At 45.7% G+C, this 17,980-nt stretch overlaps 2 protein-coding genes across 4 annotated transcripts in view; both read right to left on the bottom strand.

Annotated features, from left to right (window-relative positions):
- Positions 1 to 10,184, bottom strand: part of DNAJB14 (DnaJ heat shock protein family (Hsp40) member B14) — a 40,506-nt gene extending 30,322 nt beyond the window's left edge. Inside the window, exon 1 of one of the 3 annotated variants that reach the window (XM_079773197.1) lies at positions 9,645 to 10,184. In XM_079773197.1, the coding sequence (XP_079629323.1) occupies positions 9,645 to 9,748 (104 nt within the window). In that variant the 5' untranslated portion in view covers positions 9,749 to 10,184. The remainder of the gene's footprint in view (positions 1 to 9,644) is intronic. The other 2 variants (XM_079773196.1, XM_079773195.1) reach the window with 2 other exon arrangements.
- Positions 10,185 to 11,234: 1,050 nt separating this feature from the next.
- Positions 11,235 to 13,528, bottom strand: H2AZ1 (H2A.Z variant histone 1). Its single transcript, XM_079772751.1, has 5 exons — positions 13,370 to 13,528; positions 12,845 to 12,922; positions 12,444 to 12,557; positions 11,949 to 12,078; positions 11,235 to 11,673 (listed from the first exon to the last, which is right to left on the bottom strand). Exons 1-5 carry the CDS (start codon positions 13,370 to 13,372, stop codon positions 11,612 to 11,614), a joined length of 387 nt encoding a protein of 128 aa, XP_079628877.1. The 5' UTR covers positions 13,373 to 13,528; the 3' UTR covers positions 11,235 to 11,611.
- Between the last annotated feature and the right edge of the window lie 4,452 nt (positions 13,529 to 17,980).

Below are 17,980 nucleotides of genomic sequence, written 5' to 3'. Positions count from 1 at the left end.
GAGTGCCCTTGTCTTAGAAAATATACGCTGAATTATTTAAGGGTAATAGGACATCATATTTACAACTTATTCTTAGTTCAGGAAAAAATATAATAAGAACAAATTGTATGTGGGAGTGGGGGGAGGGGGTGATACCAGGGAGGGAGAGAAGAAGTGCACGATAAAGCAAATGTGGCAAAATTTTACCCAATAGAAAGCCTGAGTAATATGCATATGGGAAGTCTGTACTCTTCTGTGACTTTTCTCTAAATTTGAAATTATTTCAAAATTTAAAAAAATATAAAATGGGGAGGGAAATGGAGTATAAGCAAAGACAATTTAACTGTTTTCAATAATTATGTTAGTAGGTAGTGGTGGTAATATTACTCTGAAACTTTTATCTATATGATGTGGCATAAAGCAGATAATTATGACATATCTACCATGTACCATGGCCTTGAGAAATAATTACTACTATGGAAGAAATTATTTCTGTACACTGAAAAAGCCCAGAAACAATAAATAATTTAGTATCCACAGCACTCTTAATGCCAGCTTGTGATGTTAAAACCCCATTTTTCCACTAAAAGAAACTACGACTTATTGGAAATATAGTTGATTCCAATTTCTAGTACAGGAAATGTACTAGAGGACCTTGAAACAATACTATACTGAAGAGCAAGGTAACTACTAAAAACCACTGGGAGTGTGTCCAGTACTCCGCAGCTAACCTAACGGGGATCCCACTGCTTTTGGAAAATAAAAAGAACCAACTCCTTTTCTTGAAAACTGATCAAGGTAATCAAGCTCTTATCCCACCTTTCCTATATGAATTGCACCACTGTGCAACTCTAAGACAGGTAAGGGGGAAGTGTCTCTTTATAGCAGTATTTCAGCTAAATAAATTATTTTTTAAAATTGTGCAGCCAGATATGAAAGTGATTACATGTGTTTAATATTTACAGGTAGCCACGAAGTTCCCTTGCATGCTAGTTAGAAGTTATCTGTACATTTCCTTTCATTCTTAGCACAAACATGTTTTTTGGAGACCTTCCATGTTAATAGCTACATGCTGAAGACTGCACTTAAGCAGTATCATATAGTTGTTTTAGATTTTCGACAGCAATTATGATACTGAAAAATTTTCTGCAATTTCACACATAAGCATTCTGCTTAACAATGACTGTGTTGCACATGCACTCACACCAAACACTAGTTCCACAGAGTTAAAATTTGCACAAGTTCCATTACCTCTGGGTCTCAATATCCATTTCAGTCATCTTAAAAATGGAATCAGCAAGGTTTTCTGTATTAGTAATCACTGGAACCAATGCCTGAGAAGGTAATATAATTTAGTTCAAGTACTGCCAGAATTTTTAGCACATTGGATTTTCCTGATTTATTAAATGTCTTAGCTATCACATGAAATCTCATTTACAATAATGTGCAGTATTACAAACATTGGTTGGGCCAATACAGTGATTATGAACCAGATTACATTTACTTTGGTTTAAACTATTCAGCCTTATTTTATGCATTCACTTTCTTGACATACTGCTTTGACTGGGGTTTAATGTAATCTGCATTAAGTATACTCAATATTAAGAACCAGTGAAAGGCCCGGCCAGCGTGGCTGAATGGTGGAGTGTTGACCTATGAACCAGGAGGTCAAGGTTTGATTCCTGGTTCAAACCTCAGAGCACATGCCCAGGTTGTGGACTCGATCCTAAGTGTGGGGCATGCAGGAGGCAGCCAATCAATGATTCTCTCTCATCACTGATGTTTCTATCTCTCTCCTTTTTCCTTCCTCTCTCAAATCAATAAAAATATATTTTAAAGCAAAGAACCAGTGAAAAGTAAATACAATATTTAAAATGTTTTTGTGGATAATCCAGAAGTGAAAAACTTCTGGTCTGCTTTTTATTTTTAATTTTTGCATTTTATAAATATAATTTTGGGTCCAGTAAGCAGACATCTCTATAAATAAACCTGGATGAGCAACATATATGGCCCCTGGGTCCTCCTTCCCTCCTTTATTCTCAACCTCTTCAGAATCCCCTGCATTCACTGAAAAATGCACTTGAGTCACCCATTCCATGGGCCTCATTCTGACCCAATTATCACCCAGTGTGTGAAATCTTTATTTTAGATTTAAAATTATTTCTTTTAATATTGTTAAAACATCAGAATTGCAAACAGAATAAAGTTAACAAAAACTCATCATCTAGATTTAACAAATATAATAATTGGGTCATATTTGCTCCAAATTTTTTAATGAAATAAATATTACAGATATATTTGAAACCTCCTTTGTTCCCATCTAAAATCTCATTTTTCTCCCTCACTCCATAGATAATTATATTTCTAGAGGTGACAGTATATTCCCATTCAGAATTTATACTTTTACTACATACATGTGTATTATTTTACATCTTAAAATGTGCATATATTGTGTGGCGTAAGGACTGAAAACTAGATCTATGTAAGAGACTAAAGGGGCCAGAACGCCCAAGCTTCTATTAAAAAATTGCATATGACATAGGTAGGTTTAGATATAGGCAGGAAAAGATGAACTGAGTGTTTAGTAAAAAGTTAGGGGATAATTGAATACCCATTTATAAGAAATAATCCTGAAAAATAATCTCTAAAGGATTAATTGAAAGAGCAAAATTTCAAAATTTTAGAAGAAAAAAATTATAACAGTAGAAATTGATTTCTTAAACCAAGTACAAAATGCACAAAACAGAGAAGAAAATACTGCAAAGTTTAGTTATATTAAAATTGAAAACATTGTTATGAAAACACACCATAAAAGAGGGGGAAAGACTAGTTATGATTTTAAAAAAGCATTTGCTACACATATATCAATAAAGGATGAGTATTCACAATACGGAATAGTCCTACACGCTAGTAAGAAAGAGATAAAAAATATAGTGGGAATTAATGGGCAAATGGCTAAAATAGGCAAGTCATAGAAGAGGAAGCTGGAATGGCCAATAAACAAAAGAAAGATATTCAAATAAATTAAAATAAAATTTAACGTTCTTCATCTTGGAGCATGTAAAATATAAAAGCCTGACAATTTGAAGTGTTGGAAAGAAAAGGGAAAATTATATTGCCATTTGGAAAATAATTAGCCCATCTCTAGAGAAGCAGGAATTCATACATGTGTGACTCAGTTATTCCACTTTTAGATTAGACGCTAGAAAAACTCTGGCATATGTGTTCATGAAGATATTCACAAGGATGTGTATTGTTATATAGGAAAATTATAAATGACCTACCCATGGAGCAATGGATAAGTTGTGCCATTTCCTTATTACTGAATTCTGTACAATAGCAAAAGGGAATGAATTCACATTCATTTAAAATTAAAAATAAAATAACAGAATCCAAAAAAAAAAGCAAGTTACTCAAAGGTCTGTTTTTATTTAATAATTTTCTGTCACACACCTGTTATATATCATGTCCATCATTAGCAGAATCTAAAATAGGAACACATAATTTGAAAAACAAATTTCGCCCCCCCTCCTCATAAACCAGAAGTGACTTTTATTTATGTGATTACAAAATTAATGTGGCTCACCAACCCTGGCCAGGTGGCTCAGATGTTTCTCCCTCAAAAATAAAATAAATTAAAAATTTTTTTAAATAAATAAATATAGTTTAAAAAACAAATATAATTTACTTCTGCTTGCTGACATTATTTTTCCAGAATATTTATATTTCTTATGTAGTAGCTACTGAGTATGTATATCAATCCTTTTCAACTAAACACATAATATGAAAATATGTGAAAGCTGTAAATTTGTTTCACTTAGATGTTCACTGCAATAAATAAATTGTAAAATAATATTCTCAACTAAAAACATAGAAAGCAACAATATCCTAGATCCATTTGAAGATCAAGTTTTCCCTCAAGGAAAACTCTTGCCAATTTTTAAAAATGGTTTTTCAATCAGACTTCTCACCCAACAAAAATGAAATGTACAGAGGACAAAGATTCTGGAATTTAGTTTCATATCTTCCCATTCACTGTATAAGATTAATGAACATTGAAATGCAATGTTTTCTTTTGCCCATCTTACTATGAAAACACTGAGTCAAATTCTGAGTTATAAGGGTGTGTTGTTGTTTTTTTGGTTGGTTTTTTAAAAATATTATTTTATTGATTTCAGAGAGGAAGGGAGAGGGAGAGAGATAGAAACATCAATTATGAGAGAGAATCACCAATTGGCCGCCTCCTGCACGCCCCCTACTGGGGCACATGCCCTTGATGAGTATGGAACCTGAGACCCTTTAGTCCGCAGGCCAATGCTCTATACACTGAGCCAAACCAGTTAGGACTCTGAGTTATAAGGGTTTGATGGTAGTCTAGAATAAGTGAAATTCAGGAATAAAAATATAAAATTTCATTTTAACCAGTAGCTTCTATTTCCTTCTACACTAAACATTTTACCAGGAGTTTACAAAAGTGTTCTAGACCTTGCCCTCCTCTTAAATCTTAAATTATTCCAATCAACATCTTCTGAAAATATTCAATGTAAAATATACTTTGCTAAGTATTTACACATAACTAAACAAGGCTTAGAGAAACGAAGTAACTTGTCCCTAGTTACAAAGTTGTCAGAGGCAAAGTCTGCCTGTGAACTAAGGTTTTCAGCTACACCACAACTGTATACTATCACTTCATTTGGTAATTACATCTGCTGCCTTATAATACATTGTACTACTTTCACTTTATATTTCTTAATTTTTCCTATGTTCATGTCTTTAAGAGCAACAATTGTTTTGTGCTTTAATATCTTATAGTATCCCTTTAGTTTGTTGATTCAAGTTGCTTGTATGACAGAAGAATGCCAGACTTACAAGTTTAAAAATTCTCAGGGCCTTACACTTGTAAAATAAAAATGATACCAAAATAATTGAGTGCTTACTGTGAATGCTTTCCATGTATTAACTCATTTAATCTTCACAACAGCCCTATGAAATCAGTACATTATTGTCCCATTTTGCAGAGGAAAAAGCTAAAGGCTAGAGAGTTTCTCTAACTTGCCCAAGATTTAGGTTACAAGTTAGTAGGTGGAGGAGCTAGGTTTCAAAAGCCACGGTATTGTCTCAAGTGGTTACTTGCTTAAATTTCAAACTGTCCCTCTAGGACTAGACAGTGACTAAATGAAATGTATTCATATTGTAGGGAGAATAAAAAAATTTAACTCTGGGCACTGATTTCTTAGATACAACACCAAAAGCACAGACAATAAAAGCAAAATAGACAAATGGGACTACACCAAACTTAAAAACTTATGTGCATAAAAGAACACAATCAAGAAAGTGAAACACAACCTACAGAATAGGAGAAAAAATTGCAAATCATGTATCTGATAAGGAGTTAATATCCAGATTTTATGAAGAACTCCTACAACTAAAAAAATAGCCCAATTAAAAAATGGGCAAATGTCTCGAGCAAACATCTTTCTCAAGATGATATACAAATGGCCAACAAGCACATAAAAAGATGTTCAACACCACTAATCATAAGATAAATGCAAATCAAAACCACAATGAGGTATCACCTCACACTGGTCAGGACAGGTACTATAAAACAACAACAAAAAACAAGCAAATAGAAAACAAGTGTTGATGAAGATGTGGAGAAAATGGAACTCTGGTGCCCTGTTGGTGGGAATGTAAAATGGTGCAACTTCTATGGAAAACAGTGTATATATTCCCAAAAGAATTGAAAGCAGGACCACAAAGAGGAATCTCTACACCCATGCTCATAGTGGCATTATTCACAATAGACAAAATGTAAAAACAATCTAGGTGTCTATTGACAAATAAGTGGATAATGAAAATGTGGTATACACACGCAATGGAATATTGTGCAACTTTTAAAAAGGAAATCCTACTACATGCTACAGCATAGATGAACCTGAAGGACATCATGCTAAGTTAAATAAGCCAGATAAAAAAAGACATGTCCTCGAATAACAGTTTTGCTCAACTTGATGAGATGCCATAGGAACTTAATTTTTTTTAAGATTTTTTTTTTTTTTTTTTAGAGAAAGAGGGAGAGGGAGAGAAACATCGATGTGAGAGAGAAACATCAATCAGCTGCCTCTCGAACATCTTCTACTGAGATCAAGCCTGAAACCTGGCATGTGCCCTGACCGGGAATGGAACCAGGAACCTTTAGGTGCACTGGACTACATCCAACCAACTGAGCCACACCAGCCAGGGCAGGAACTTAATTTTTGTTTATATTAATTAGCCTGTGTGCAAATTTGCTTTCATTATACATCCTTTTGGTTAAAATTGCAGAACATATGGACTATATTAAGTGAGGAATTGCTATATATAATTCCACTTGTATAAAGTATCTAAAGTGGTCAAATTTTAAAAGAAAATAGAATGGTGGCTGCCAGAGGATGGTGGGAAGGGAAAATGGAAAGCTGTTTAATTGGTATAGAGTTTCAGTTCTGTAAGATGGAAAGTTCTGGAGATTTGTTGCACCACAAGGTGAAAATGGTTAACACTGCTAAACTGCACACTGAAAAATGGTTAAAAAGGTAAATATTAAGTGTTTTTTTGCCAAATTAAAAAAAAATATATTAACTCTTTTCTTTCACTTCCCTTTCCTATCCTCTCTGTTATAGTATTCAATAGTGATATAATGAAAGGACAGAGAGAAACAAAGAATACAAATGCTTCAACAATGTAGAAACAAATTAAGAGAACTCCATATACTCACTATCAATTTTCTTCTTAACCTGGAAATACCTAAGTCTCCAGTGAAATATTATCCTACTAGAGGCCCGGTGCACGAAATTCATGCATGGGTCCCTAGGCCTGGCGGGTGATCAGGGCCGATCTGGGCCTTTGGGCTGCCAGCTGGGGCCTTCCTTCGTTCCACGCTGCCCCCTGGTGGTCAGCACACGTCATAGCAAGCGAGTGAACTCCCGTGGGGACAATTTGCATATTAGGCTTTTAAATATATAGACTAGTGATCCGGTGCACGAAATTCATGCACATTAAAAGGTGATTAATTAGAGGAAATAATTTAATATTGCTATTTGCCCTTTATCTATAATAGAAATGAAAGAAATTTAGTAAAATGTATATGAAAACATTCCTCCTATCAGAGTCTGGGGCACACTACGGGACCCAGAGTCAAGTCCCCGCCCACCCACATGCACCTCAAAATCACGTGAGCCCCAGACCTGGCCTGCCCCCCTCCCCCATTGGGCTACATCCAGACCTGGCCAGTCCCATCCTTGTCAAGCCCTGCTGGGGTGGGGACGTAGTCTCAGGTCCCCTGGCCTAGCACTAGGACAGGGGGCATGGCCTGAGGTCCCCCAGCCCAGACCGGGGCAGGGGGCATGCCTTGAGGTCCTCTGTCAAGCCCCGCCAGGTGGGGGACACAGCCTAAGATCCCTCGTCAAGCCCCGCCGGGTGGGGGACACAGCCTGAGATCCCCCGTCAAGCCCCGCTGGGTGGGGGGCATGGCCTGAGATCCCCTGTCAAGCCCCACCACGTGGGGGGACGCAGCCTCAGGTCCCCCAGCCCAGCACCGGGAGGGGGGAGCAGCCTCAGGTCCCCCATCAAGCCCCGCTGGGCGGGGGCGTGGCCTGAGTTCCCCTGACCCAGCACTGGGGATGCACCTTGAGGTCCCCCGTCAAGCCCTGCTGGGTGGGGGGCACGGCCTGAAGTCCCCTGTCAAGCCCCACCAGGTGGGGAGTGCAGCCTGAGGACCTCCGGCCTGGCGCTGGGGGGGCGGGGGGGGAGAGGAGCCTGAGGTCCTCCGGCCTGGCACTGGGGGGGCGGGGGGGAGAGCAGCCTGAGGTCCCCTAGCCCAGCACCAGGACAGGAAGCGCACCTTGAGGTCCCCTGTCGAGCCCTGCTGGGTGGGGGACACAGCCTGAGGTCCCCTGTGAAGCCCTACGGGGGCGGAGGAGGGCATAGCCTCAGGTCCCTGCTGATTGCTTGTTAAGGCTCCTTATGGGAACTTGGCCTCAGCTGTGGGTGCAGCTATCTTTGTGATGGAGTGATGGTCAATTAGCATATTCCCTCTTTATTAGATAGGACTAGAGGCCCGGTGCATGAAATTCGTGCACGGGGGGGGGGGTCCCTACATCCCAGCCTGGACCCTCTCCAATCTGGGACCCCTCGGGGGATGTCCGACTGCCGCTTTCGGCCCGATCCCTGGGACATCCCTCTCACAATCTGGGCCCGCTGGCTCCTAAGAGCTCACCTGCCTCCCTGCCTGATCGCCTCAAACTGCCCCCTCTGCCAGCCTGATCACCCCTAACCGCCTCTGCCTGCCAGCCTGATCGCCCCTAACTGTCCCCCCTACTGGCCTGGTTGCCCCCAACTGCCCCCCTGCCGACCGGGTTGCCACCAACTGCCCCCCCCCCTGCCGGCCTGGTCACCCCCAGTTGCCCCCTGCTGGCCTGGTCGCCCCACGCAGCCTCCTGTTCGGTTGTTACTGTGAGGGCATCGTGACCAATTTGCATATTACCTTTTTATTAGTATCGATTGCAAGGCACTATAGTGTAGTGGTTAAAGGCCAGGGGCGGGCTGGCGCGGTCGGAGCTAGAAAGCACAAGTACTAGTCTGACTTTGCTACTAATTACTACGTAGCCTTGTGTAGATATTCTCATTCATTCATTTATTCATTCACCCATCCATCCATCCATCCATCCAAAAGACAGTGTTTCCATATGGGTAAACCTGTTCAAATGAATCCATCCATCCATCCAAAAGACAGTGTTTCCATATGGGTAAACCTGTTCAAATGAATCCTGTACCTCTACATGGGCTTGTTCTGAGGAATAAATGAAGTAATTCATATAAAACACTAGGCACATGGTCTGGCACTTTGTATGTGCTCAATAAACATTGCTATTATTAGTACTGTAAAGCCTAGGACATGAACAGGGTGAATTCAACCAAGAGTCCAGTACTCTGTTCCTTAGAGATCCGCCTAATTTGTGGATAATTATGGTGTTAGCAAATCAAATGCTATTTTGCAAATCATTACTGACGCTGTATCGTTCTTGTCAAATTTGTGCTCCTCTCGCCTAAAGTAACTCCCTCCCAGGGAAAAGCACTGTCATCTCAGGTGTTCGGAAATGTTTGCTTTGGGAACAATGTTTTACCCAGAGATGCTGGAACCTGAGACTTGTACACTAGCGACTCGAGTTCCCAGTTCCTTGCACTTCACTGGGGGCCTAGGCCTTCTTTGGGGTGAGGATGGGGAGGGAGAGAGGGCCGCACAACCCACACCTAGAAATGAAGCCCAGTCCGGTAAGGCTGGGTCGGGACCAGACAGTCTCCCAGGGACATTCTCCTGGTAGAATGGCAGCCAGACATCTCCGGAAACGGACCGGGGAACCTGCAACTCTCGCCTGTCAGCTGAGAGCGGGCACCTCGCAGGCCGCTGGTGCAAGGGAGTCTCGGCAGCCCATCCCAAGCCAGTGCCCAGCCCCGGGCGGTTGGGGCCCCGGCGGTAGGGGTGTCGGGGTGCTCCTCCCGGTGTCCCCCCGAGGGTCGGGCGGACGCGGGGCCCGTGCGGGCGAGGCTGGGGGCAGGGGCGGGCTGGCGCGGTCGGGGCCGCCGGAGGGGAGGGGAGGGCAGGGGAGGGAGGGCGCCGAGGGCCTCACCGCGGGCCGCGGGCAGCGGGTACAGCTTCTCGGCCTTCTGCAGGAAACGCTGGGCCTTCTCGCGGTCGCCGGCGTTCAGGGCCTCCCGGGCGATCTCGACACATTTCTCCGCCTCATCCCGGTTCCCCTCCATGGCTGGCCTGCGCCTTCTTCCGTTTCCTCCGGGAGCGCTGACCGGGGCGGAAGCCGCCGCGGCGGCCGAGGAGGCGAGGCCGGCCGGGTGGGGGCGTGCGGGGCGGAGCGCAGACGGCGGCGGCCCGGGCGCACTGGCGGGCTCGCAGCCCCGCCTCCGCGCGGCGGCCTCCCCGCCCCCCGCGGGCAGCTAGGGCGCGAGCCTCCGCTCCCGGCGGCCGGACCTGGGCGGCCGAACCCCCTCGGCGGTCTGCGCGCGGCGCCCACAAGCTCCAAGCCGAGCACCCCGAGGGGGCGAAGGCGGCCGCCGAGGCTGGGACGGCGCCGCATGGGCCGCGCCGCGCGCCCCGACCTCCCCCGCTGGCCGCAGCCCGCCGGCTAGGCGACGGGGTGGACGGACGGGAGGTGGGGATGGTTTTCAAGAAAATTCCCAGGTCGAGGGCCCCGCCTCCGGGCCCCGCAGCCTCGGGAGGGTTCGGTCAGGTGACGACCGGCTGTCAGGCCCTGACGCAGCGCTTCCGGAGCAGGTGGAGAGCACAGCAGAGCAGGGTTGGAACCTAACTAGGGCTTGTAGCGACCTACCATTTCCCCTGACCCAGATCCCGTTCAGTTGTCTCTTAGGGTACCAATGAGGTTCAAAGCCAATTGCAATTATTCTGGTCTTAACCCGAATTTTTTAATGCCCAAAACAGGAGGAAACAGCTTTATGGGAATGTATTACGGTCCCAGAGGAAAAGTACTTGGGCTTCCTCCCTAATCTCGTTTTCATGACGTTGCCAGCGAAATGTTCTTCTCCGGGGGAGGGGGCAAACTTATTGTTTGGGAAAGTCATGACCCAAATTTTAAAAGGTTAAGACAACTTGCCAGAAACCAAAGGTCAAAATAACCCACTCAACCCAATCACAAAATAACCATTTTTACAATGTTCACTCAAGCTATTGTTACCCTTGTTGGAAATACCAAAATTCAGACAAGACTTCCAAATAAATCCTGATTCTCTTCTGTAAAATGTAATAGTATTCCCCAAAGATGTTACCAAGTATCGAATAATTCAGCTTTCTATACAGTGCAGCACCAAATACATTATCTGAAGTCTAAACTGGAAGTTCCTTTTGTGGAGGTAGCTAAATACAGGACTTGCCTACCTCCCCTCCTCCTCCCCAAGTCCACCACAGCAATACTGCACCAGTGCAGTGCTGTCACGTACAGCAAGCTTGGCCAACATGAAAACTGAGATGGACCAAGAGCCTAAAAAACTTGTCCCATTCCAGTTCCTGCCAAAGTTTTAAAATCTTTAATAGCTAATTACACAATATTAACTTACAGTTTGGCCTGCTGTTTATATAGAAAATTAAGTTTAATTTCTGGAGAAGATATATGCTTAGGTTACTGATGGATGAGATACCTATTCAAAAGGAAGGTGTTTCTATTACAATCAAGCAAATTTAAAAACACAACTTGTTTGGGATATGACCTTTATTGAGCTTATCCACCGGAGTGGAAATAATGTCTGTACAAAACCAAATGTTTGTTACTATAACTTCTGCATCACAATTAAAATCCAAACAGTTTTTTAAAAACAGTCAACTCAATCAAAACCCACTACTTCAGAATCAATAGCTTCTTTGAAGCCACAGTAACACTTAAATATGGTTAAGACTCGAATGCAGAAATTTGGTTGGTTGGAAAGCTAATTAAACTTCCAACTTGCTCAAATAGAATTACAAAAAGGCAAAATTGTGTTTTTCACAGAGATACAGTCCACTGGAATCACCAACACTGGACAGCTGTTAGAGTATTTAGAGTCCTGAGATAATATGAAATCCAGGCATCCTTTAGACAGTCTTCTGTTGTCCTTTCTTCCCAATCAGAGACTTGTGGATGTGTGGAATAACACCTAGGAGAGGGACAGGGATTAATTCTAGTTTTTAATACACATTTAACAGTTGTTCAACTTGGCTGATGTCTTTCAATGTGACAGTCAAGTATGCAAAGTAAAAACTCATTAAGTTATTCCCTACAACGATATTCATGATGGAACCATACCGCACATCAGTGAAATTCTGCTCAGGGGTCCTCTTTTAGATTAGAAATTACTAATGGGAATTTTTAAAAAGCTAAGAATTATTTTCTCTAAAGGAATTTGAAGTAAAAATCTTAGTATTCACATACCACCACCAGCAATTGTAGCCTTGATGAGAGAATCCAATTCTTCATCTCCGCGAATAGCAAGTTGCAAATGACGAGGGGTAATACGCTTTACCTTTAAGTCTTTTGATGCATTTCCTGCCAATTCAAGTACCTAGAAGGCAAAGACCAATCAATTTTCTTCCAACTATTCTTTAGGCCAAGATCCAGGGCAGAACAAACCTTCATAAACATAAATCTAGCAATTGGCTCCCTCCTCTCCCCTTCACTACCTGAATGTCAAAATGGCATAAGCTATAAAGGGGGCACGCAATTTTATTTCCAAGAGCAGCTCCAGCTCAGTAGGATCCCTTAATGATCACCAGCTCCCTCTAGCGTTCCCAGAGGCTTCTCGCCGCGTTTAGGGCCTGGGAGTTTTCTTGCATCACTTTCCTCCTTCCCTCTCGCCACCTACCGCTCCCCCCCCCCCCCCCCCCCCCGCAAACCATTTCCAGATTATAGGCGTACACCCACATTTACCTCTGCGGTGAGGTACTCCAGAATGGCTGCGCTGTACACAGCAGCAGTGGCGCCTACACGTCCATGACTGGTCGTCCTAGATTTCAGGTGTCGATGAATACGGCCCACCGGAAACTTAAAATTTTAAGCAAAAACAAATGCACAAAGGTATGAATCAAAGATGATCGAAATCAAACGCGCGCCAAAGCCAGGAGCAAGGACGCTGGTGCAGCAACGGGCCCCCCGTTATTGACACACGTGATCGCCCCCCCCCGCCCCGATATTTGTCGAATCCGCAAAACAAGTCGCGACACCGCATCACCCACGCAAAGACGAAACACGCTCATCTAGAAAGCAACGATCAACAAGGAAAGGATTAAGAAAACGCCACGATCCCCAGACTGCACCGAACCACCACTGACCTGCAAGCCGGCTCTCTGCGAGCGGGAAACCGCCTTTGTCTTGGCCTTTCCGGAGTCTTTCCCAGCCTTACCGCCAGCCTACGGCGCGCACACGCCCGCCAGCGAAGGAGGAACGGAGAACATAGGATTACTGGGGCGGCGCGCCCCTCCCCCACCGCGGCGCGGCGCGGCCCGGCTCGAGCGCGCCCCCACGCCCCGCCAGGGTCTCCGGCCCGCCGCGCGCCGCCAGGGCGATCCCGCCTGCACGCCCCCCGCTGCGCGCCCGCCGCGGCCGCGCGCCTCCGTCCGCCCGTTCGCGCCCGCCGGTCCCCAGCGGCGCTGCGCGCGCCACTCAACCGTCGCCGCCCGCCGCGGGATCGGAGGCGGCCAGCTCGCCACCGACAAATCGCCTCCCCCCCGCTCTCCCAAACACTGTCTCCGCGCGTTCCCAACCGCCGCCACTTCACCCCCATCTCCGTGTGTTACGGGTCTTCTCCTCCGGTAAAAAAAACCCGCGGAGCCTTCCAGAGCCCCTGCGAAGTTTACCATTTCGAATTCTGCTGAAGCCCAAGCGAGCAAGGCAGAGAAAGGAGTAGTCAGACACCCGGCGAGATCCCACCGCCTACTCCCTCGCACCGCGATTCAAACTGCGCTGTCTCCCGCCTTCCCCGCTCCCTTTATACTGCAGAATGTTCCCTCATCCGGGAACTCGGATTGCTCATCCCACCAATGGCCGCCTCCCGCCCTCGGGACGCGTCCTTGAGGCTTCCGCCAATGAGCAAGCGCAGAAAAGGGTGGCGGGGCGGGCGCTTCGCAGCTCGACCCGCTATTGGGACGTGGGAAAGGAGGGGGGAGAAGGGAGGGATGGGAACCGGGGAAAAGAAGGGCACGGCGGCGGGAGGAAGAAACGGAGCGAGCTACGCTGCGGGAACGAGGACAGCCTGCGATTGTGGTCACGTGTCTGGGAGGAGGCGCTGAGCGGCTTTGGGGAGGAGCACGCAGTAGCGCCCCCTGGTGGCCTAGCCGGGTTCTGGCGACTGCGTGAAGTTGCCTTCGGGTCTAAGGCGCCCTCCTTCCTGTTCCCCACCCCGCACACCCCAGCGCGTCGCCGGCGGAGACCCGCTGGCATACATCCTTCTTCCGGGGCACCCTCCTCCCCACCCTACTATCATCCATCCCTTAGGTTTGACCGACAGCGCTAATGCGTCCCGCCTCCTCCGCGAACCACAGCCTCCATAAAGATTTTGCGTTACTTGACCGCGGCGAGTCCCCAGCCACCGACTGATGGGGACCCTGTGCCCCCACTTGCTTTGCAGCGGTATCTCCTACCTCTTCCCTTCTCACCACTTTTGAAACTCCGCACGGAATCATTGCACGGGAACAAATGGTGTAGCAAAGTCGCCTCGCTGGATGCAAAAGACCTTTTGGTCTGTGCACGGAGGGCTTGGAGTGAGCTGCTATTATTTTCTTTAATCAAATCATAAACTATATTTACCTGGAGACTACACATCAGTGGGTTGCACCTATAATCTGGTGTCTAAAGTTGATTTAGTGATACCTTAAAGCTATTACGTGTCCATTTTTCTATACTACACATTTTGCTACAAGACAAATGTTATATAAATGTCATTGGATAACTCCTAACATGATTCACAGGCAGTTACAGATGGTCTGTGTAAACAACTGAAAATGGTGGGTTTAAAAAATTGTATTGTATGCACAGTACTATCAAAATGCCTGTTACTTAGTCTTCCAACAAATAGATTAATACCACCCGTGTATATCCCCAGCTGCTTGGAGATAGTAGTGATCTAATCTTTCACATTTGTAGTGCTTAATAGTGTATAAGTGTATTACACTTAACATATTTCTGACATGAAGAAACTTTATGGAAAACTACTCTTTCGTTTTTTAAAATATATTTTTATTGATTTCAGAGAGGAAGATAGAGGGAGAGAGAGATAGAAACATCAATGATGGGAGAATAATTGATCAGCTGCCTCCTGAATGTCCCCCACTGAGGATCAAGCTTGCAACTGGGCATGTGCCCTGACCCAGAATCCAACCATGACCTCCTGGATCATAGATTGATGCTCAACTACTGAGCCATGCCAGCTGGGCAAAAAAGTACTTTTAAGTACTTTGGACTGGGTTTCAATGTGACCCCCCCCCCTCTCCATGGCCCCAATCAGGGGCCTGGCCAGCCAACCTTCCTCAGTCCCTCCCCTTGGGGGGCGGGGGGAGGTTGTGGGAGCCGGCTGACCACCAAGAGGCACCTCCTGCGTTGAGCGTCTGCCCCCTGGTGGTCGGTGCACGTCATAGTGACTGGTCGACCCATCGTTCCAGTAGTTCCGGTTATTCAGTCATAACGTTTTATATACAGTATATAGATGTACTCTTTACTATGAGGCCAGACTAAAGGAATTCGCTGTTGCATCCCTGATTAGCAGTTAAGGGAATGAGCTCAGAAGCAGGTAGATGTGAATTCTGCTCTGCTTCCTTTCTATTGTGTCATCTTAGTTAATAACCTTCTGGAGCTTCCAGTTCCTCTTCTGCAAAAAGAGTCACACCTGTGTTCATGTGGTTGTTGAGAGTTATGCAGTGTACACTCTAGCATGTTTTGTCACATAATAAGTACTCATGGATAATTGCTATTATCTTATGCATTGGATACTGGGATAAAATAAAGTATCCGATTCCTGAAACTTTTTTCGTATCCGATTCCTGAAGCTTTTTTCGTCTTCCTTTGACATGAAAGCAGCAAGCCTGAAACCTGCCCAAAGTAAACATGACCAAGTCATCCAACATACAAACTAAAATCCCCAAATTGATTTAATACATTGAAGAGTTTTTCTTTGAAGAAAAGGACAGTATCAGTTTCCCCACTTTTCACAGCAGTTGTAAGATTACTCTTTGCTGCTCTGAAAAGGTAAGGGGAACATATGTTAATGTTCTTGGCTTATTTCTCCTGTACTTGCATTTATGCTAACTCTCCTGTACTTGCATTTATGTATACAATATATAGAGAGCCCGAGCTATATAATTCTTATTGTTCAGTGTCATGCCCAACTAGCTCCTTAATACAGTCAAGGATATGCTCTGAGAAATGCTCCTTTGGGGGTTTCGTCCTTGTGCAAACATCATAGAGTGCATATACACAAATCTGGATTATATAGCCTGCTACATAGCTTGGCTATACAATGCAGCCTGTTGCTCCTAGGCTACAGCATGTTACTGTACAAAACAACAGGAGCTTAAATCAAGCACGAGAGAAAATGATGTAATCAAGAGAGGGAGTAAACATGAGATGTATGAGGCTGCTGTTGGTGTAACAGGGCATACTCTTTGACAGCAGAGTTTTTTCATAAGTAAAAAGAGCACACTAAAATAATGATACAATATATATTAAGTACATAAACCAGTAACATAGTTGTTTATCATCATGATCAAGTATTATGTACTGTACATATGTGATATGTTATACTTTTGTACAAACTGGCTGAGAGGATTAGACCAAGAAAATTTAAACAATGCTTTAATCATTGATACCACATTATTGGGGGGCAGGAGTGGGGTGGAGGGAGTCAATGGGGGAAAGGAGGGGAGCCTCCATAATACTGTCAACAATAAAGATAAATTTAAAAAATGACCACATTAATAAGGGCTGTTACAAAATAAGTACCTGATTGGCTGCCAAATATACTGTTCTTCTAGTTTAAAGGACAGAAACAGCTGGGGGTTGGAGTTCTTTGGGAGAATTTATGTTTAAATCGACTAGGAGAGAGTTTTTCTAGAATGGCAGGTTGGTTTAAGGAAGATGCTGCTAGAAAGTAAGTGTGGCAGAGATTCCTGATTATAATCCTAAGTCTATTTTCCCATTCCCTCAGTAATAGAACTTCTAATTTTTAGTGGGACACTTGGTCATCCTATATAATAAAAGAGAAACATGCAAATTGACTGTACCTCTGCTACGCCCACCAGCCACACCCACCAGCCAATCAGGAGTGACTATGCAAATTAACCCAACCAAGATGACTGCGGCCATGGAGCTGGAGCAAGCAGGAGGCTTGGGTTGCCCCTGGTGATGGAGGAAGCCAAGCTTCCCACCCACCCTGGCCTGCCCTGGCCTCCGCTCAAGGCTACAAAGTTTCAATTATAGAAGATAAATAAATCCCAGATACCAGGGCCTCCGCTTGGGTTGCCGGGGAGCGTGGCTGGCCTGCAAACCACCACAGGCCCCTCGCCCAGGCCGCCCCACACCCCAAGGGAACCCCCACCCTGATCCAGGACACCCTTCAGGGCAAACCAGCCAGCCCCCACCCGTGCACCAGGCCTCTAGCCTATCTAATAAAAGAGTAATATGCAAATTGACTGTCACTCCAAGACACAAGATGGATGCCCCCATGTGGACACAAGATGGCTTCCACAAGATGGCCAGCAGGGGAGGGACCAGGCCTGCAAGGGAGGGCAGTTGTGGGCAATCAGGCCAACAGGGGAGGGAAGTTGGGAGGGACCAGGCCTGCAAGGGAGGGCAGTTGGGGGCAATCAAGCCTGCAGGGAAGAGCAGTTGGGGGGTACCCAGGCCTGCAGGGGAGAGCAGTTGGGGGGGACCAGGCCTGCAAGGGAGGGCAGTTGGGGGGACCAGGCCTGCAGGGGAGGGCAGTTGGGGGGACTCAGGCCTGCAGGGGAGGGCAGTTGGGGGCAATCAAGCCTGCAGGGAAGAGCAGTTGGGGGGTACCCAGGCCTGCAGGGGAGAGCAGTTGGGGGGGACCAGGCCTGCAAGGGAGGGAAGTTGGGGAGGACCAGGCCTGCAGTGGAGGGCAGTTGGGGGGACCCAGGCCTGCAGGGGAGGGCAGTTGGGGGCAATCAAGCCTGCAGGGAAGAGCAGTTGGGGGGTACCCAGGCCTGCAGGGGAGGGCAGTTGGGGGGAACCAGACCAGCAGGGGAGAGCAGTTAGGGGCAATGAGGCTGGCAGGGGAGGGCAGTTAGGGGTGACCAAACTTGCAGGGGAGGGCAGTTAGGGGTGACCAGGGCTGCAGGGGAGGGCATTTAGGGGTGACCAGGCCTGCAGGGGAGGGCAGTTAGGGGCAATCTGGCTGGCAGGGGGAGCAGTTAGGCATCATTCAGGCTGGCAGGGGAGTGGTTAGGGGGTGATCA

Source organism: Cnephaeus nilssonii, assembly GCF_951640355.1.
Source record: "Cnephaeus nilssonii genome assembly, chromosome: 1".
Classification (NCBI taxonomy): Eukaryota; Metazoa; Chordata; class Mammalia; order Chiroptera; family Vespertilionidae; genus Cnephaeus; species Cnephaeus nilssonii.
Note: the sequence above shows the minus strand (reverse complement) of the source record. Positions and strands in the feature narration are given on the sequence as shown.